This window comes from Primulina huaijiensis, unplaced genomic scaffold (assembly GCF_012295235.1).
Source record: "Primulina huaijiensis isolate GDHJ02 unplaced genomic scaffold, ASM1229523v2 scaffold15321_ERROPOS2250371, whole genome shotgun sequence".
NCBI lineage: Eukaryota > Viridiplantae > Streptophyta > Magnoliopsida > Lamiales > Gesneriaceae > Primulina > Primulina huaijiensis.
The window spans coordinates 16,864-38,670 of record NW_027343114.1 but is presented as its reverse complement, the minus strand read 5'-3'; the positions used below and the strand labels follow the sequence as shown (position 1 = coordinate 38,670).

Sequence of the window (21,807 nt, the reverse complement as noted above, 5' to 3'; positions counted from 1 at the left end):
ATAATTTATGTTATTTTCAAGAATTCTTAATCCAAGAAGTTTTATTTAGGTTTTGAATGGATGGATGCAGCCAACCCACCAACCAGATTCCGTGGGGACACACACACCTGATTCTTGGTATTTACGCCTAAGCCTAATTCCCATAATACATATATCGCTGCACGAAATCATCAGCGATGGCAATTTTGGAGCCAACCACACTACCAAACCCTAGCTACAACGCAGCCTCCGCTTCTATGACACTCTCTCCACCGCCCTCCGCCTCCCTGGGGTTTCAATCTTTCCTCAAAACCACCACTGGCTGTAGACTTTCCATTTCGCCGCCTGCTCCTGGAGGCTTCTCCCCCAATTTCTCACCGTTGGGCCGCCGGATTTTTGGGAATCGCTCGATGCTCGTGTCTGCCGTTTCTCATGAGGATTCGGTGACGTATCTTTTAATTAATTTTTACTTTTATCATCTATTTGGGAGTTTTTAACTTTATGCAATGTACAAAGGACGGGAACATGTGCAATGTTGATTGCTTGACCCTTGTAAGCTCTGTTTTGTGCTTCTAGTTTTACGGATTGTAGCAAGTGCTACCATAACATTTTCAGACTAATTTGTCTAGTTCTTGATTTTATTTTTCCTTTCGTTTTGTTTGAGTGGTGTTTGGGGGTCATTGATGGCAGTCTTGTACTTAATTTCTTTCTGCGCATCACCTTCTGTGCCCCTGACAATTAATTGAATTTTACTGATAAAGGATTTGTGCAAGATTTGTTGTTTGCGTTTAGATTTGATGCTTACATTCGTTTCATGTTTTGAGGAGACAACTTGGTTAGCTTGAGACGGTTTGAGAAACAACGCAACTAAGAAAGGAATGTGTAATTTCCCAAGGTTGACTTTATATCGGTTTCTCTTGTTCTGTGGAACTCTGGCTTTGGAGTTGGGCGATCCTAACTTCAGTTTTATTAATGCTTCCAGGGATGTGCTTCTTTTCTAGTTTCATATTACATGGGAAAAATGTTTTTTTCTTGTGTGTCGTACAAGTGTGCAATACTACGTTTTTTTTTGTACATAAAATGCTTTTTGAATCATATAATTGATTATTTCAATGTAATTTGTTTTCAGAAGCCTTCGGATATTGGCATAGAGGATGAGGGTTTGAAAGTGGGAGCTGAAGAATCACATGTGGCATGGCAGCAGATGCTCAAATCTTTTAAAGAACAATCCTTAAAATTGCAGAGTGTCTCAAAAGAAGCATATAAATTTTATAGTGAAAAGGCTATGATTTTATTACATGAAACTTCTGGAAAATTGAAAATTCAAGCTGAAAAAGCAAGTCAGGATCTGAGTGTCATTGCAAAAGAAATTACTGAAGAAAGCAAAGAATACTTTGCCACAGCTGCAGATAATTACCCGGAGCCTGTCAAGGATATTGTTGACACCTTTACTTCATCTCACGATGAGTTGAATGATGTCTCTAAAGTGCGGGACTTCTACGTTGGAATACCTTATGGTATGTTGAGCAAAAAGTGTTTGCTTGCATCTACTCTGTCGAAATTGACTTTTAAACTGATGCGAAAAGTCATACAGGCTAAAATATTCTAGTGTTCTTATCCTACTTATACTTTCCAGGTGCTGTTCTTTCTTTTGGAGGCTTTCTTTCTTTCATGCTCACCGGAAGTATACCTGCCATCAGGTTTGGTATTATACTTGGCGGTACTCTTTTGGCGTTGAGTATATCAAGTTTGAAATCTTGGAAGAAGGGGGATTCAGCACCTTTAGTTTTGAAAGGGCAAGCAGGTTTGTATTCCAAAGGAAATTTGTACACTTATTCCAATTTTCTCTGTATTGATGACAGTTACTTTTCCTCAGCTAGCTATCTGTTCATTGATATTGAAAATTATGCTCGTAGTTACAGTATTACACTTGTGACTTGTTGCCTAAAAACTTCTTAATCATCAAAAGACAGTCATTCATATAAGATCCTTAACTTTCAAACTTTTTCTGCGAAAGATGTTTTGATGGACACATGCTCATACCTTATATCTATTAGGCATTAGTTCTTGTTTAATCTGTCAACTTTGTATTTTAGTTTTATATTGCATCACATCATTTGCCTCTTTAAGATTTTTTGTACTGTGCATGTTGTTGTCTGCTTGTGTTTAAATTACATTAAGAATCCATAGTTTTATTATACAAGGAAAAAATTATGGATCTGTCAAAGTATCCCATGATTTGGCTGTTTATTGGAAGGAATCATCTTTATTCAGAATAACCTTGTCTGATTGAGTGCTTTCTAAAATTGGAATAGACTTTACTAATGCAATTCTTGATGTGATTTTGGATCTGTTGTTGGTGCAGCAATTGCTACTATATTATTTCTGAGACAATTGCTCTTGTTGTCTATGGTAAGTTGTGTTTTCTCAGTCATGAGAGGCTGTCTATTGTTCTTGTTGTCTAATTGATGAATTTATAAGCGATGTTATTTTATTGCTCTAAACATCATTCATTTGTGCTCTTTGCAGCGGCCATATATATTCAACTTTTTCACAACCATTGTCAGGTCTCTTGTTCTCTGAAATTCTGAATTGTGATCATCATAATTTCCTTCTCTGTCAGTTTACTTGATTAACCAGTAGTTTTATATTCTGCACTCTGATATACATATCCCTACCTTTTGAACATGAAATACTTTTTTATGAGATATAGTGGTACGAGGCTGTAAATGTGTGGACCTGGGGGATGGGTTGTGTTGTTTATAATGAATGACGAAAGAGCATGCATCGTGCACGTTGTACCTTTCTGCTCTGTTGAAGGATGACCAAACATTGGTCAATCTGTGTTCTTACAATGACATGTCATGTGCAGTGGTGGAGTAGCTGCATTCTATCTCTACAGGATCATCAGAGATAGAGGTCAGCCGAGGGAACCTAATTCAGAAGCAAGGTTACAGGATTAATTAATCTTCATACAGAGGTGACTAATTTTGCATCTTGCATCGAAGTCTCTTTAAATCCAATGGACGGTAGCACTTAATTAGGCTGTATAAATCAAATTTCTGGGTGAGAGCTTGCAATTTAGATAACATAGAAAATAGGGAATCCAACTGTTTCTGGTGTTCTGACTGATTTACTTAACAAGGAGACAGACGCAAACCAACATAGACCTTATTTCCAAATACTTGTTTTGTGTATAATGGAGTGTGTCCTATCTCTGTTCCAGCTTGTAATGACCTCAATACCTTTTTTAATGCTTGTACTAAGTGTAATGAGTTCGATATTTTACTGTGATTTAATTTACTATCTTAGCGCAGATTTGATGGGAGTCCAAAAGACTCCTTGATCCCATTGGACTTCTTTCTTTGCATCAAAGCTGTTCATAATGGAGTGTATTCGTAACTGCAAGAATAAAACATAGAAAAAGTTCAGAACTCTGCATCATATGAAGCTCCTCGACTCGAACTCAATGCTCAGAATAACATTTACATCGATATATACAGCTATCCGATAAAAATTTTTCCCAAACTAGGGGAAGTTCAAGAAAGGTACCGTGTATGTAAGTTCCATAATGTACAAGAATGTTGCCTGCAGCAAAGATGATCTATTTTATCCTCTCTCTCGAAGTTCCAATTACGATGAGTCGATTGACTGGGTAGGTAATTCATGATTATCGTTCTATGGTATATATTTCGCCACTGTATCCCTATTCTCTGAGTCCATGTCTCTCTGCATGAGAGATACGTGTCATGACAATATTTACAGGTAAACAAGACAGGACATTTGTAGACAAGCGAGCAATTAAAACTGATAGAGCATCTACATAATCCCACCTCAATCAAAGATTTATGCCAACCATTCTCCTTCAGATACAATTCATATACGTACCAGCGTAAGCGACAATTAACAGTAAAAAATAAATAAATAAGAACGTGTTCTTTCGTTTTTTAAAAAAATATATGTACCGTTTTCTTTCTCGGCTCGTCTTTAACGCAAAGATCAATATCAACAACAGAATTTGAGGTTCTTTGCATCAATGAATAAATCTTGCACCATAGCGGAACATCAGTCAAAGCTGACCCGATGAAAATAGATTTAGATGAATAGTAATAATCAATTTTAAGCTTTAAGTTATGGAGATTAGGAAAATGTTTTAGAAATAATAATATTGGGAGGTTATATATAAATGCAATTAACATAATAAATAAAATAAGATTACAGTGGAAAGATGGCGATGAGGATATTTACAGGTTAGAAATCTTTAATTTAGTCGATGTGCAGAACAAAACATGCGGACCTTGACATACTTTTGACATTAGCATATTTTGTACAAAATCATGTAATGCAGCTGCCACGCCACCAAGACTTTAATTCTACGGTCATTTTTTGTATCTATATATTTCATATTTGTCAGCGTCCAGAGCCCTCGAATAAAAATCTGAGATCTTCGACCGTGAGGCGACTACCAGACACGCCACTTTGATCTTCACCAAAAGCAGACGCAACCATCTTTCTCTTGTCTTCCTGAAGCATAAATAAACAGAATTTTAGCAAGAGTAAAATACGGTATCAATTCACCATTATTGTCCTTAAACTTTGCATCCACTCATTTAACTCAAATCTTTCAAGTCCTGAAAACAAAGCTCAACAATCTCACTGAGAAGGAAATCGATTTCCAAACACAAAAACCGATTATTTCAGCATTGTCTTGTCTCCATCAAATATGAAACTTCAGGTGATATACAAAATATTGGATCTCAAATGTGGCCAACCAGAATAAACTCCAACGTAACAAACAAGCCAACAACCACCATTCACATTTGGGTTCCAGGCAAGAGTATGAAAAGCACCTAAACAGGGGCGAATTCATAGCCCAGAGTAACCTTGTCAAGGTGTTCATTCCACCCAGGCTCAATCAGACATTACAACCTCAGGCTCAATAAATAAATAATAACCAATAAACAATTTTAAAAATATTAGATGTGAGGATACCTGAAGAGACAAAATGCGATCTTCAACAGTGTCCTTGACAGTTAACCTTGATACTGTAACAGGACGTGTCTGCCCTATCCGATGTGCACGATCAACAGCCTGATCTTCTGTAGTCGGATTCCACCAAAGATCCAAAAGAATTACACGGCTAGCAGCAACCATGTTCAGGCCAAGATTTCCAGCTTTTAGAGACATCAACATGACATCCACCTGCGGATAAATTTATATCAAACAGGAGTTCATTGACCAGAGGTAATGACTGAGGAATTATTCTGACACAATCCATGACTGATTTAATAATCAAGAAACCATATAACACGTGATTAGGGTACTAATGATTAAGATTTAGTGGGCAAAAAGACTGATGAAGGGCGGACTTTCCAACTTAAGTCAGTCACATTACTCTGTAGTTGAGAAATGTTTCAAGCTCAATTTTGGAATGAAGAAGTAACTCCTTGCTTAACTCTTTTTATCACTGTTTGAATTCTTATCTACTAACTAGCTAATGCTTGGAATTAGAAATTGCGGTAATGAATCAACTAAAAAAAATATGTCAAGCGGTTTGTCAAACACAAACATAGAACTTTAATCCTTTGTATCCAATGGGAAATTGTATCCTACATGGGGATTTTCTAACCCGACTTTATATCATTTAATAAATAAATGCTAACACTAGACACAAGTGTGTAAGTAGGCGCAACTTGCTGATCAGAAATACCACATTTCTGAATGATGATGTAAAAAAGTTTGACAAGAACCTGCAACATGAAATTCAGCAACTATATCTTCAATCAGATACCACTGAAGACAATAAGAATGGAAGACGTCCACACACCTCAGAAAAATACACTTAATTTAATTAGCAAGAAAATGAGTTACATGGAGATCAAAATCCAACCTCTGGATCAGTGTTGAAATCTTTGACAGCCTTGTCTCTAGCAGCTATTGACATTGTACCATCAAGCCTGCGGAAATTTATATAGGAGTTCTTCAGTGATATCTCCACTAAGTCCAACATGCTAGTCCACTGGGAAAACACAATGGCCTTTTCAGGTTCTTCACTCTCGGAATCTAAGTAAACACCACTTGAAGATAAAGCATCTCCCTCAAATGTAACCAAATCGGATGACTTCGACCTATGACTTTTAGAAATGCAATGTGACTTGAGAATTTCCAGAGCAGATCTGATTTTAGAAGATATGTAGTCAGTCTGCAGAACCTTAGATTTCTCACCCATTTCATATGAAACAGCGGAATCACTGTCAATATCATCAGATAAACATCTCCGTAAAGTAGCTCGGGAATAAACAAGATCCGCACCAAGTTGTTCTTTGCATGCTGGGGCTGGACAGGTATTATCTTCCCCTGTCAAATGATCTGAGACACACTGATAACAGAAAACATGCCCGCACATTGTGACAATTGCATTTTCAGGAGTATCCTGTAAAATAATAAATCATTCAAAAAATACTTTAGCCTTTTGTAGTTAACATATAGCTTACCTGAAATAAAAAATCTTCAAGCGAAAGTTGTCATGGATAAATTTTTCATCACTCATGTAACCGTTACAGTGGTAATTTTAACTATCACAACCACCAAAACCATATTGCTACCCCTACCCTTTGCATGATGAGAAGAACCCAACAAGCATGCATTGACAGTGGTATTATCCAACAAACAGTTCCCAACAACTAACATGATTGACGCTGTAGACACTAGACTATAAATCAAGCAACTCTAACAAGTGATACCAGCAGGACCATTATACAAAACTCATAAAACTCACTACTTGACAAGCATAAAGAAAGAATTGAATAGACATCCTTTAACAATCTCAACAATATATACAGCCCAGCCTCCATAAAAAAAGTGAAAAATAGACATCCGTTATGACATTTTCCAATACATCAAATCTACAAATCAACTCAAGTTTTTACTCAAATCTCCACCAAAGAGGTCACCTCTAGTATTTGAGCAATCGAGAAAATATGATCAGTTGGTCAGGGAAGCACAAAGAAAATAGTAAATTAAATGAAGATCAGGGGGTCAACAAATATCTTGATTTATGAAGGAAAGATAAATCAACCACCGTGATCAACCCCCAATGAACAAGGTTGAGATTTTCTAAAAGTTTTGCCTCTATCTAGATAATAATCTATGCAAGACTATCACAGGATCAAAACATTAGAGCTTCCTATTTACTTGTAAGATTATACATGTTTTTGTATTTCTCGTGTGAGATTTCCTTGAATAGATTTCTGCTACATAAATACAGAAACCAATTGAGACGTCTCCACTAAAAATGGGCCTCTAATAGAACACAAAGTTCATTTTTGCACTTCCAAATTTGGCGAGAAACTTCAATGTGTTTTCCCCCTGCAATAGATTCTAAAGCTTTCCATCAGAAATTACAAACTCTCAATAATTCCATTTCCTTCTTATTTCGAAGATTATGCATGGGACCAGAAACCACAACATTTAAGGATTCTACATGGAGTCTTATTTAAGACCGCACCATTCTCAACCATATTCATCAAGATTAACAGTAGCAAGCCATCGGTTTTATGAATAACAATATCGTTGAAGACTTCCTTAAGGTTCAGTAACAAGCAAGATTAAATGGTTTTGGTGATCCGTGAAAATGATCGCATGAGATGAACCAGGTTCATATGTTTGCAACAAAAAAGGTCTTAAATGAGAGCTATCATACTGTGCATGCAAGACATATGGCCAAAGAATCTTCCAGTAATTTATATAAATTAACAAGTAACTCCCTCGGAAGTGACTGGGCCATCTCAGAGGAAATTTCTCCAACAGGATCAGAACAGAACCCTTTGACAAGTAATGGATGGTCACATGCTTGACGAAGTCGGAGAAGCAGCAGTAGAATATTCGCATAATTTTGATTCAATGTGCCAGCAGCAGCATAAGCCTGAAAATTACATATTTTAGATCCAAACTTTTTATCAATCATAAAACTAAATGTCATTAATTCACCATCAAGTAAAAGATACAAGTGAAAAGCATAAACAAACCATAGATTTAATTAACGACCACGATCAGAAAAAGGACTCTGAATTTAAAATCATGGCAAGTAAAAGATTTGACACACTTGTCCTAAAATTTGTCCCATGGCACCACAATCTCCAGGAGCTTGTGCTCTTGTTATCAATGAAAGGACCACAGGTTCTCTAGCACCAACCTCAATGTTCTATCTACTTATGTCTAATGAGCAAAGTTATTTCCAGTAGACACAGAGGAAAGTGTATAAATTACCCTATTGGTTCGTAAAAAGACACACTACCAGCTTTGTCTTCCTATCAACCTATAGCATTCTATCAATTAGTTGATAGGCTCTCTTATTCATCGTTAACAACGGCTGGTCAAAAGGTATGGTTAGTCTGATGACCAGTAATCCTATTTTATTCCATAAATTTATTCATATTAGAAGCAAAACACAATTCTACAAGCTGAAACCAATAATTTCACATGGCATTTAACCAACAGAGAGAGTTACAAAATATCAGAATTAAAATGAATTTTAATGGTAAACTCATTATTGTGACCCAGAAATGAAGCAAGATAGTTAGTTACAAGGGGATCATCAACAGCAGCTTATTATAACGGATTAGGACCTATGAGTGGCTAATTCCATTATATACAAGCACCACTTCTTTAAGATAATGATGCCCATCATAAAAGAATATTTGGCAGATAGGCCCAGGACATTTTAGACCATAATGTAGCAATATAATAACATAAGAATTCCCATCCCATTCACAAATTACTGTCTACATGCCTAGTTGTGTACCTATAGCCACACAAGGAACATTGTCAACAACTGATTAAATTACTTCAGTAATTCAGTTAATAACATGGATACCCCCCCCCCCCTCCCCAACATGCCAGAGGCAAATATATAAACATAAAAAAACTCCATTCCACATAATCCAATAAAATAGAAACATAAAAGATATCCAGAGCAATAGACTCTATGGTATTCCCAGATAATTTGTTCTACAATGAAGACAGAGAGAAGCTATCGCGATAGTTTTAAAGAGAACTGGTAACAATTATCAGAGGGGAGGAAACTAAAGCGAAAATGAGTAAGGGATGATTAATAAAGCACCAAAACAGAGACAAGAATAACAATAATTGCTGACATTGGCCACAAATCAAGTAGTAAACATCAACAGAATCACGTCAATACATCCATTTACAACTGAATGGAAACTGGAAAAGTGGATGAGAGATGCACACAAACACAGTGAAATAAACATGAGTCCCACAAAGGAAGAGGAACCTTAAATTGCTTGCGTGAATCTGCTTCAAGTTTGCTATAGAAATTCCTTTCTTCTGATGCAAAGTCCACCCTCTTTAAGTGTACTTTTTTGGGTGGCAGGGTGATGATAGGCTTGCCATCAATAAATGTGCCTAAGCCACAAAAAAAAAAGGATTATTAGCATCAGACAATATAAAATATTCTACAAATGTGAAATCAACCATGACCATTTAAGGGTGCATGTTCATCAAACACAACATGAAATTAACTATTTTGACTAATAATGACAAACCATGAAGTTTAAAAAAATCAAAAGAAATAAGATCTGATAAAAAAAACTAATCAAGCACCACAGAGTAGGGGTGTTCAAATTTCGGATAAAACCGAAAAAACCGAAAACCGAACAAAATTTTGAAATTTGGATATAAATGTTAAAACTGAAATTTATTTGTTTTGGTTTCGGATTATATATGACAAAACCGAACAAACCGAAAAATCATTAAATTAATAATTTTTTTATATTTTTATTTATATTATACATAGTTGTCAAAGGCGAGCGCCTCTCGCCTACCAGGCGCGGGCATTGCGCCTCGGGAAATCCCGGGCGCAACGATTTACAAAGGCGAGCCCAGGCGCGCGCCTCGGCTCGCCTTGGAAGGGCTCTCGGGCGCGCCTTAGGCACACCTGAGATTGCCTTTTTTTTTAAATTCAAATGCAACTTCTCTGTTTTTTTTTTAATATTAACTTAAAATGTAAAAGGCCGCCCAACACAACCTTAAACCCTAGCAGCCCAGTTAACAAATTAAATATCATGAGGCGACAGAAGTGTGCAGACTGCAACAGAATTACAGAAACCAACGTTACAGCGTGAATAAGAGAAAGGCCAAGAACCATTTATTGAAGAAAGCTCAGGTATCAGTTCTAGGGACTCTGATGATTCGATGGAAGAAGATGAACTTGATTTGGATGATTTAAGAATTTTAATGGGGTTACTTATTATAATGAACTTATTAATTATTTGTTGTTTTGTGTGACGTCGTGACTTAATTATTTCATATTTTAATATATTAATATATTATTCTAAGATAAATATATTTTTTTAAAAAATAAATAATGTGCGCCTTGCTTCGGTAAGGCGCGCGCCTCGCCTTGCCCCTTGCGCCTCAGGCTCCAGAGCCCGTGTGCGCCTCGGTGCGCCTTGCGCCCTTGACAACTATGATATTATATATTTTGATATAATATTTAGTGAATGAAGAACTATTTTGAACAATTTTTAGTTGATTGTTGTTTGTTTAATTAATTTAGACCTTATATTTAAATATTTTACTAAGAAAACATGTAGAAAGTTAACATATTATATTTTACAATATATTTATATTATTAATTTAAATAATTATACTAAAACCGAATTAACCGACCGAAATAACCGAACCGTTTTGGTAGAAAATTGAACCGAACCAAAAAAATGGTTCGGATATCGGATTATATATTTCTAAAACTGAAAACCGAAAAAACCGAAATAAAAAACCGAAAACCGAACCGACCGATGAACAATTTGCACCACATCTCAATACCTTGAATGTGAAACAGTTAAAATCAATAGCCTCGTTGCAATTGGGTGTTGCACAACCATAGAGCACACGATGCTCACTGTAGAAACATGTTATACAATCTATGGCATTCATTTCTTCTTTTCTTCTAACTATAACAAAACATGGCCAAATGCTTATTCTCAACTCTAAACAAAAAGGCCAAAGGAATGCCCAAATTCAAACTTTAATTAAGAATACAACTTCCAAGATGCACCAACTGTAATTTCATGACTCTTGCCTTGATGAATCATACATATTCAAAGGAAATAATGACCATCTTTTGAATGAAAACTCGAGAATAAGAATGAACCACACAAGCATACACACACAACTGAAAAATAAGCCATCTAAAACTTCAAAAATTATGTAAGTTGCAGCTTAAACTGCTAAAAGTATGTTCATGATTCAAAGTATAATTTCAAATAAGGAACAGTTGTTTGGATAAATATAAGCCTTGAAGAGATTGAAAACTATTAGACAATGAAATGGATAAACTAAAAAGGGCTTGGTTGGTTAGTGTTAAAAAAGAACCTCACAGGTGAGAAGGCAGTTTTGCCAAAAAATATCGAGCTTGTCTTTCATTTTTCCACTATTGGGCATTCTTTAGGATGACCTCGAATTATTTTGTTTATCATTTTAGGATTTAGGAAAATAAGTTCTGAGTAGACTGCTAAAAAAATTTACATCAAGAAAAGGAAGATCCAAAATGGAAACAGAGTCGCCTACAGTAAACTGTTACTTTTTTAATACAGGAATGAGATTCCTCACGAGGAAAAAGTAAACAGAGGAAACTGAAAATTCAAGCCAAACTTTAAATTTCCATGAAACATATCATCTTACACAATAGAATCAATTCATATGTGGGGTACTGCTCTAGTGTTAAAAAAAAGGAAGGATCCTGATATACATCACAGTTAAGAATCTCTCCAACTTTCCCAAAATAAATAAATTAATGTCAAAAACTCATAGGTCCGTGTTGAATCATGAATGATTTGAAAAATGAAAAATCCTTTCAAATCTTTTGCTACCTATCATATCATCCATCCATCCCTGAACATATTTTCTAATGTAAATAAAACAAGAAAAAACTGATATCAGTACCCTATATCATTTTAGCAAACCTCTGTGTGTCGTCAAAAGATAGAAACATTGTTGTACAAAACTATGTTACATTAAAGAGCGATCTCACGGATAAATAATGATAGAAGAAATTGAAAATCACCTTTAGTTCGACGCAACATGATATTTCTTAAAACAACCTGAAGCTTTTTGTATCCTTTGGCTGAATCCCTTGAAATTAGGGCCTTAATCGAGGAGACAAATGTTTTATACTTATCATATGGATCATATCTCAAAAATCTGAAGTAGCTGAATAATTCATCTATTGAATTTTGTATCGGTGTTCCAGATAAGCACCATCTTCGCTTCGCTCTAAGGCTGCAGCAAGCCCTGGCCACTTGAGTTCTATGATTTTTTATTGTTTGAGATTCATCCAAAATAACCCTAGACCATTTTACCTTCGCTAGTGTACCACAATCACTATCAAAAGCAGAAATATTGATTTCCTTTTTCCCCTTCTTGGACCTCTTATTAGCTGACAACTTTTTTTGTTTCTTTGCCATGGAAATTGTAGAAGATAATCCATATATGTCTCCATCTTTAGGTTCGTTGTCGTCCTCTTCAACCAAAGGTTGTTTTGGAACTTCATTGGATACAATGGCATACGTGGTCAAAACCACATCATATTTTGCTAATGATGCAGGACTTTTAGTCCTATTACCTCCATGATAAATTAAAACAGACAGTTTAGCTTTATCTGTAACTTTCTCATGCAGCTCCCGAGCCCATTGTCGAAGAACACTAGCTGGACACACAATCAATGTACCTGCTGTCGGCCTCTTGCAGTGAAATCCCTTTATTGTGTTACTTGTCTGTGGAAGTATAGTAAATTCCTCATTTTCTATAGCCTGCATTGTTTCATCAGGTGCAGGGTCCCTATTTTCATCGTCGTCGTCCAAATTTAAGGCTTCAGTTTGGGTATTGCATGAGCCTTCGGGCTTAGATTTTCCCTCCAAAAATCTCTGCGCATATATGAGGGCAATCATGGACACAGTCTTACCAAGGCCCTGCAAAATGGAAAATTTGTAAGAAATATTTTACGGAAAAAAAAAGTGAGCAGCAAGGCTAGCTCGCAGACCTGATCATCAGCCAAAATTCCGCCCAAGCATAAATCAGATGATTCCTTCTTGAGCATCCACGCCAAAGCAATTTTCTACAAGAGAAAAGGCCTATGCTTAGAACTACATTTGTACAGCACAATTAAAGGGTGTCTAACAGAAGCAGACAATGACCTGGTGCCTAAGCAGAGATACAGACATAACTCCCGCAGGTAAATCAGCTTCATCTTTGGGTTGATGCAAATCCTGCAGGAAAATAATAAGTCCAGCATACTTAGCAATCACATGGAATAGGGTCTCAAGCTGGGTACACAGTTGCAAGAAAATTTTCTCAAAATATAGGTTGGTTGTAAACATGAAATAAAGTAAAATACATAAGAGAAAGAGAAAGGACCAATGTCCAAGTTACTGAATTTACCTGAAAAAATGAATTATAGAAAACACTATACAGAACTTCGATACTGCCACATTGTAACCAAAGTACCTTCGGTAGCAACCCACACAGAGTCTAATTCTAGTAGAGAACAAATAATACTTTTCCATTACGACAATTGTTTTGAAACTGGATATGGACGTTCAACTAGCAACTGTACGCATTCAATCCAGAATAGTCATCAAGATAGCGTACAGATTGGACTGATACAAACCGGCAAACCGGACTTGCCTTCAAAAATCAATCTTCACTGGAAAGTTTGTGAATGTTCTGTCTCATCAGAAATGTTTCCACCTCCATTTCCAATTTTTCCAAAATTACAAATTTTAAAGTTCGGTACCCCCATAATTTGAATTCTCATCAGCTTGATCATAAAATGTTGAAGCATTTATAATGTATGCATGAACGAAATAATAGCGAAGAACATTTGGAAAACACCAAAATTCTGGAAATGGAAAAATACGAGCCATGTCGTAAACCCACAAATTCTATCCAATCCAGTTTTCAAAATACTGGCCGCGTTACAGTCTACAGAGGCCTGCTGATGGTTTGAAACAAAAGATTGAAAACAATTTTACATTACCCTTCCATATTGTCAGCCTAATTCTCGATCCTTATTTCAGTTTTCATCCTAATTAATCCTACAGTCCTTCATTTCCACCGACCACCCTGATGTCAAAGGCTTCAACCAGCTTCTGAAAACGGATTTATTTGCCAAAAAGATCAAATTGGCACCATCAGGAAACAAAGCTAAAAATTTCATGGAAAATACAATTAGTTGAATGAATAAGTGAATTTTGTGCCAGCAGGATATGCCCAAATATGGATGACTCCACCATGGAGTTAAAAGAAATAATGGGGCAATCCAATTTGGGAAAAAAACAGCAAACATGGTCGATAAAGAAGTGTTAGATAAGAACCGAAGAAAGAGAATGAGGAGCAAAGAAGAAATAGAAAAGAGAAAAGGACAACAAAAAGAAATTTTGAAAAAGGAATATGATGGGGAACATGTCAATTGATCGGGAAGGGGAAGTAAAGCTCCAGGAAGAGCATAGACTCCCACACAAAAGAGTTGTAACCCTAGATCTAGGGTGAAACAATGGTCAGCAGATATAGGCCCTCAAGAATCATGATTGAGTTACAATATTTACATGTGTTTTCTATTCCTCTCTTGAGTCTAGTCTCTATTCGTTGAAAACATAACAAGAAGATAGAGAGTGAAGTCATTTATTAAGCTTCTTAATCTTCAAAATTAGAACCACTACAATATGAACTAAAAATAAATCCTCAGAAAGCACTGCCAAGAAAAGGGAATAAAGAAAGTGAAAATAAATCGAAAAAAGTTATATGCAAAAGTCACATAAGATAAATATCTATCAAATTATCAAGGAAAACAAAACATAAAACACCAAACAATCACCCAAAAATATGAAATAAGGAAACACGCCAAAAAAGTACCTGCAAAGCCGCTTGGTAAACAAATCTCTCATCAGCTCCAGGAGTCCTTTCTTCACCTACCCCAGTCTGATGCATGGAATCATTTGAACTAAAAACCTGAAGGGTTGGAGAATAATTCCCAATCATCAAAGATGAAGGTAATAGCCGATTTCCTCTTTTCTCATACAATGATGAATCGTTCACGGCGCCCCGGTGAAAATCTTCGACCATATGGTTCTTTCCATTTGAAACATCTGACCATGTTGCAGGTTGATAATATTTTCCATATGTTTCATGAATTTGATTGCCACCAACATTCTTAACTAAATTGTTCGATCTCGCACTCGATATGGAAGGTTGGATGGATGCAGGAAGTGTTCTCTTCATGGATTCAGGAAAAGAACGAAATTCAAGATTTGTATTGAATCTACCAGCATTGTTTAAACCATTAGACTGGTATAAATTCCCATCCCGAGCCATCGTTGAACTTGAAGCTCCAGCGGTCTCCATAAAACTATGAACCTCATGGGGTTTTGAGAAAGTTTCTCCATTAACAACCTGCCTCTTGGAGGAAGAACGATCTTGACGAGAATGACCATTGTAACCTGTAAATTGCATTGAAGCAAACTTAGTTTATAATACAACTTCTATAATACTGTGAAGGTATTTGCATGCAGCAATTCAGCTATTACTCGTCAAATGCGGAGGATTTGAAGATCCCCATGATGGAAGTACCCTATGATTTACAGAAGAGGCACTATCCATCACAGGAGACCCTTCTCTATAATTGTCTATCTCCCGTAAATCTGAGTCACTGTCGGATGAACTGATATCTATGGGATCCAATGAAGCCATTTCTGATGTACTTATCACCTCTGTAAAATTTCCAAATGCTGAAGAGACCTACTTTTCACATAGAAACACCTCAAATATTTAAGGACAGGTAGTGGCAATCATGACACTACCATCTGGAGGAAAATGTTTCACTTACAATGCAAGAAATTTGTCTTAAACCACTAAGTATTCCACAAAAAACGGTGAACATTTCTGACTGAGCTCTAGAAAGCTACCCATGGGATCCATATGGACAACAATCTGCCAAAGTGTGCAAACTTGATCAAAAGCATTGAAAAAAAGATGATCTTAAAGAATAGGACATGATGTGTTGCTAAAAATACCAAAACACTGTCGAACCTGCCAAAAAATTGGGAAAAGGAACATAAATATTAAATGAAACAGGTAACACACAAATAAAAATGGATGGAAACTAATTTAACCAGGACGAGAGCGGGTGCAATTAACAAATTTAATTTACTTTAGGCGATACGCCTGCGTTCATCCGAAACCACAGATGGTTCGCCAGGGTTTAACCACATGTATGAAAAACAAATTTTAAAAAAACGCGTCTTGAAGGGAAACACCTACACTGATCATTGAAAGAAAATAATCAAGCAGATTAATTTTATCTTCAACACAGAATTCACAACATTCATCCCAAAAATTCTATCTTGACTTCCGAACTTCCCTGAAAAGTATCTATCACGAGCAATAACAAATCTCATCTGGGACTCCGTCAAATGAGTGGCTTTTTAAGTTCCAATTCAAGAAAAAAAAACACACAAAAATAATTGTGAGAAATATGGCGGGGAAAGAAGGAATTAGAAACCTGAAGTACCATTGCGGCATTGATGTGGAACTGGCGAAATGGGAATGTCGATACTGGTTCCGACTTCTGCGTTGTATGTTTGAATATAGCAGAGAAAAACCCTAATGGGACGTTGGGGAAGAAAGACTCTCAGTATAAAATTTAATTCGAGTCCTGCGATTTTCTGAGAGTGACAAGCCGTCAGACTTTTTGTTTATTGTCTGCCTCCATATATATATATATTTCAAATGTCATTTCACACACACACACACACACACACAAAAATAGTAATTATTAATGTTTAATGTGTAAACTTTATTATTACATTAAAAATATACAAATCTCATATGTCTATTATCTATATTATAGAAATTATTTATTATTATATATAAAATAAAACTAAATACACATATACATCTTCCTTTCTTTTTTACAAGCACGTGGAAAATAATTAGATTGTTGGTAAATAATATTTCAGATTAAAATCTTACCAAAGTCGACAAGATCAAGATTTTGATAAAAAGAACATTTTTATATAATCGATCAATGAAATTATATATACATGACTTTGAAAGTTAGTTTAAGTTTTTACGTATATATATATATATATCATGGTGATTGAGTGCATCGAAGTCAAATTTCCTCGGCGTTTGGTTCATCCATTATCCAAGGAGCACAAATCAAGTTGCACATTTTCTTGCTCAAAGATACATGTAGATTAATAAAAATTTAGATTTTCAAGTTGTTATTTCTGCTTGTGAAAAAATGTTGGTACATTTTGACTGATTGTCTTGCTAACAAAATTTCTAATCTTTGATTGTAATACACAACACCATGGTGCTGTGTTGAATTGCTGTGTTTTCAACACTACAGAGGATCCAAATCCATTTTTGCCACCATTATGTACTTTGTTCGTGATTGTTTTTCCCTTGACACGAAACACAAACACACTTTCTTTTCATGACTTGTTCCTTCCTTGTATTCGAGGTGTTCCCTCCAAATACCCCAACATTTTAGCCAAAATAAATAGATAAATAAAACTAATGCTTACCCATGCAACAAATATATCTCATACAAGAGTTGCAAATATGATAAAATCCAATGGATAACATTGAAAAAAATGGAAATAACCAAAATAGAATTGATGAAATCATATTACAAAACAAATTAAATCCACTCGAGAACCATTTCCACACCTTCCTGTATTGAGTCCAAAAATTGAAGCGAATCCAAGAAAAAATTATCAACTGTGAACTGTGAAGATCTTTTTTTCGGATTTTCCTATATTATACTAGAGAAATGTTAACGTGTGTTTAAAAAGGTAATGTAGAACACACACGAGCAGAAAATTCCGACAAACAGCTAACGGATTCGACATCTTAACATCCCGTTTTCGCACGTTTCATACCGATGGTATTGAAAGGTGAGACACTGCCACTTGGTCCCGGGCTCTCCTCTCTTATGTTCGAATTTATCATGGCTAGCTCATGGAGTTGCTGCCTCTTGACAAAATCCTGTGACTCATCCTTCAAGGAAACAAACAAAAGAATGATAAGACTGTGCAGAGATAATCAGTAGCAACCGAAAGCAAGAACGTTTTAGCATGTTCCAAATACAGAGAAGGTAGTATCAATGGCACTCGGTGGTCTTAGAAAGACAAGGGTTACAGAATTCACTGTCCTTGGAAGATTCAAGGAGAAATTTTTAGCATTTACTAGTGAGTAGAACTAAAAAGTCCAGCTATTCAGAATTAGGACTTGCTTTTCGGCAATTTGAAGTTTCAGAAAACAGAGAATTACACAGTGCAGGAGAATAAGTTTCTTTCATAGAAGTGTGAGGGGGTCTGTTTCAGATACACACCACTGGCTTTAGAAGTTCCTCGATTATCTCTTGTGCTTGCCGTAGTCTGATATCAACAACGTTGGCAGGTAAATCAGCCTCGAGTAGGACATGGAGCGGTTCATTCAGGTGCTCATAACCTGGTCGACCCCGTAGCTTCTCTTCCTTCAGATTACAAACACCAGCAGAATGAAGTTAACATTTAACATCAATTAAAAACTCAAATGATGCCAAGTAGCAGAAAATGTTCATTTCTACAACAAAAGTATTTCACCATATAATTTTGATTCTCCCAAAGAAAAAATGATAGAGCTCTATCACAAGGAGGGGCGGCACAATATCTTACCTTGTCAGAGTCCTTTATTGAACCAAATCCTCTAATATACACTCGACACCCTGTAGTGGCTTCCACTCGTTTCAATGAATTTCCTCTAGGGCCTAAAAGTCGCCCCACAAAATTGAACTATGAGGCCATAAGATAGGCATTAAGAAGATACTCTAGTGAAGAAGGATGCATGCTAACCCTAAAGAATGGGAATGCACAAACAATGTATTATTGAGAGTCAGGGAAACCAGCTCCATCAAAATCTTACATTAGGATAGGTGTCAACAGGAATTTCTAGGCGCAAAATTCTTTTGACGGTATATGAACTATGACTTGCTGGAGTTCCTTGCCAGTTCATAGTCATACCAGGGGACCCGTACCTCTGTAAAACAGTGGAGAAATCAAATGAATGTATATAGTAATTAGTTACCCTGTGTTTCACCCGAGGCAAAACGTAGGTATGCTCACAATGCATCCAATTTCACCTTCAATAAGCCGAAAAGAATAGCGGAAATCGTGAAAGGTTATTGATGTATCTTTTGCAGAACTCCTCTAATTGAATCTTTAATTTGAAAGAAATTTAAATCCGGTTGTAAATTGTAATTGCCACATAAAAATTGAGTCATAAACAATGTAATATGTGAACCCAACCCTTTATATTTTACTTTCATAAAGAATTTTCCAGAAGCCGCATAGATTAACCAGACAGTCCACATGATTCAAATATTTGCAGAATACCAACCATGTTGACCGAAGGAATTGTCATGTTTTAATGATTTTCATTTTTGCCTTAAGAACAGAAAGCCTAAGGTGAGCTACTAATAAAACCCTCGCACCAAAAATTGGAAGGACTTACCCAATTTACAAAATAGTGCAATAAAAGCACCCCTCTAGATAAAAACAGATAATCAGATAAATCAAAATTCAAAAAGAAAAGGAAAAAATATATATAGCGGCCACGTTTACTTTATAGCCTGTATGTGCAACACTAGATGTGTATAGAGTGCACATATATTACAAAGAAACCAATTACCTCTTGAGTTAGTCCGTTCCAGCCTGCTAACCCTGTACTGACAGCATTTGATAAAAGGTCTGAAGAAGCCATAGGGCTGGGACTTCTATGTCTTAGCCTCTCCAGTTCTCCAAAGCCGTTATTGGGCAACATCCCAGTAACCCGCAAGATCTCTGGACAAATAAAAGAAATTAACATTCAAATTATGATCAAACAGCAGTAAGATATTAGAAGACGTGTATTTTTATACAAAATACTCATTTACATTTAGATTCTAAACGAAAGATTTCCAAGACCTTATATAAAGAACACAACTACATTAGCTTAAGCGTATTGATGCTATTTACATGTATATTTAGACATCATTGATAAAGCAAGGTCCTCTCGCACCTTAATTCCTAACAGCACCTTAGCTAAGCTGGAAACTTTCTCAATGAAATGAACTGAAATTTACAATTCAAAACCATTTGTTTCAAGTAAAATGGGGAAAAAAACAGAAAAAAAAGAAAATTCTCAAGTTTTTACTATTATCTTGCATTATAACAATGAAAAATGGTATTTCCAAAACTGATATGTGAAAATATAATTTCAGACAAGTTAAACAGCATTTGTTCTCCATTAAAGAGGACTATACCCAAATTCTAAATTTCTAAATGAAACTTAAAATAAAAAAATCATATAGTAACAATATAATTATAATTACAATGCAAAAGACTTGAGTGTGTAAGGATATATGTTGAATCGCAGCCCACAAGAATGATGCAGAAACAACTATCAACACGAATATCTAGAGCCAACAATCACATATAAAGCAAACAGCGGCTGTCTGAAAAAGGCCAAAAATATCCAGACAAAAAGAAGAAGATCCAATTAATTCACAAAAGATAACCTTGATTCAGGAGTCTGCTACAAATGGGAAGAGCTTGTGCGAAAGGACCTATATTTTGATGCTCCGCCAGTAGCTCTGATAAATACCGACTACTAACATTTGTTTCGAATCAAACACAAAAAGGAGAACCCATATTAATCAGAATCTTTCAAGTAAATTATAAAAAGAACACAAACCAAATACTGAATCAGACCTGTCCACATCTGGGATGCTTCTAATCTGAGGAGACACGGTTCTGGATGGCGAGAAGTTGGGATTGTAACGACCCGCCATGTGGAGGTTGCAGATCAAAATTTCAGCTGGTCGGTGTCAACACCCACAACTCAGAAGATTCAAAGATGGCAATGACAAGAAGAGAAGAGAGAGATACAAAGACACGGAATACCCCCTACCCCGGTTTCTGCAATTTAATAATACAATAATATCGTTGATTAAAAAAAATTTAAGGTAGAAAAGAGCTGTAAGAGGTAATTTTAACACAAGGGAGGGGGAAAGGCAATGCAAAATCGCCATTTTTTTCACCTGTGATTTGCCTCGGACTGAGATTTACATCATGAAGTCGCTTTAAAATTGGCAGTAAAATCCATTGGGAAAGTAGAGAGTACTCTGTAAAACTTCGGCTGCTCGCTCTATTTCAAGGGCCAAGAATTACTGTCGTGGATGATTTGGGAGATACACTCGCTGCCAACCAATGCTTGCTGGATTGAATGTAATGTATTACATAAATAATTATTTAATTAATATACAAAATGAATCAGCTCTGTTTCTTTTTTATTTTGGCAATTCACCCCTACACAAACGCTATATTTTTCTAGATTAGATCTCATGTGAAATCGTCTCACTGATCTTAATCTGTGACACGGGTCAACCCTATCAATATTCACGATAAAAAATAATAATCTTAGCATAAAAAGTAATACTTTTTCATGCATGACCCAAATAAGAGATCCGTCTCACAAATATGACCAGTGAGACCATCTCACATAAGTTTTTGTCATTTTTCTAATAATTATAATTAATTAATTATTTTTTAAATCATTCTTGTTATATAGTATCAATGAAAAAATATATAAAAAAATGTCTTCGGAGTTATCTTATTTTGTAGTCTATTTAAAATAAAATAAAATTTTAATTGATTATGTGGATATTCGATCAATAATTATAAATTTTTTAATATTTTCTCAAATAATTATATTTTTTTACAT

The 21,807-nt window shown here is 35.7% G+C and overlaps 3 protein-coding genes across 8 annotated transcripts; 1 reads left to right on the top strand and 2 right to left on the bottom strand.

Annotated features, from left to right (window-relative positions):
- The first annotated feature begins 99 nt into the window (after positions 1-99).
- LOC140965865 (protein FATTY ACID EXPORT 3, chloroplastic-like) lies at positions 100-3,663 on the top strand. 2 transcript variants are annotated; one of them, XM_073426083.1, is made up of 7 exons: positions 100-422; positions 1,109-1,496; positions 1,616-1,783; positions 2,345-2,391; positions 2,509-2,546; positions 2,852-2,959; positions 3,297-3,663. In XM_073426083.1, the coding sequence occupies exons 1-6, from the start codon at positions 177-179 to the stop codon at positions 2,940-2,942; spliced, it is 978 nt and encodes a 325-aa protein (XP_073282184.1). In that variant the 5' UTR covers positions 100-176; the 3' UTR covers positions 2,943-2,959; positions 3,297-3,663. The 2 variants fall into 2 exon arrangements, with proteins under 2 accessions (XP_073282184.1, XP_073282183.1); XM_073426082.1 differs by lacking the exon at positions 3,297-3,663 and having other exon boundaries at positions 102-422; positions 2,852-3,267.
- A 663-nt stretch (positions 3,664-4,326) lies between these two features.
- On the bottom strand, positions 4,327-16,761 carry LOC140965854 (helicase-like transcription factor CHR28). 3 transcript variants are annotated; one of them, XM_073426062.1, is made up of 12 exons: positions 16,559-16,760; positions 15,884-15,987; positions 15,585-15,795; positions 14,914-15,497; positions 13,197-13,268; positions 13,043-13,117; positions 12,068-12,971; positions 9,275-9,405; positions 7,682-7,903; positions 5,870-6,412; positions 4,972-5,181; positions 4,327-4,503 (listed from the first exon to the last, which is right to left on the bottom strand). In XM_073426062.1, the coding sequence occupies exons 2-12, from the start codon at positions 15,935-15,937 to the stop codon at positions 4,390-4,392; spliced, it is 3,120 nt and encodes a 1,039-aa protein (XP_073282163.1). In that variant the 5' UTR covers positions 15,938-15,987; positions 16,559-16,760; the 3' UTR covers positions 4,327-4,389. The 3 variants fall into 3 exon arrangements, with proteins under 3 accessions (XP_073282163.1, XP_073282164.1, XP_073282165.1); XM_073426063.1 differs by having other exon boundaries at positions 16,568-16,760; XM_073426064.1 differs by lacking the exon at positions 15,884-15,987 and having other exon boundaries at positions 16,559-16,761.
- Positions 16,762-17,643: 882 nt separating this feature from the next.
- On the bottom strand, positions 17,644-21,294 carry LOC140965851 (KH domain-containing protein At2g38610-like). Of its 3 annotated transcripts, none has more exons than XM_073426059.1 (8): positions 21,125-21,294; positions 20,796-21,002; positions 20,603-20,694; positions 19,735-19,886; positions 18,970-19,083; positions 18,723-18,839; positions 18,337-18,541; positions 17,644-18,063 (listed from the first exon to the last, which is right to left on the bottom strand). In XM_073426059.1, the coding sequence occupies exons 2-7, from the start codon at positions 20,873-20,875 to the stop codon at positions 18,386-18,388; spliced, it is 711 nt and encodes a 236-aa protein (XP_073282160.1). In that variant the 5' UTR covers positions 20,876-21,002; positions 21,125-21,294; the 3' UTR covers positions 17,644-18,063; positions 18,337-18,385. The 3 variants fall into 3 exon arrangements, with proteins under 3 accessions (XP_073282160.1, XP_073282158.1, XP_073282157.1); XM_073426057.1 differs by having other exon boundaries at positions 18,398-18,541; positions 20,603-20,691; positions 21,125-21,293; XM_073426056.1 differs by having other exon boundaries at positions 18,398-18,541; positions 21,125-21,292.
- Between the last annotated feature and the right edge of the window lie 513 nt (positions 21,295-21,807).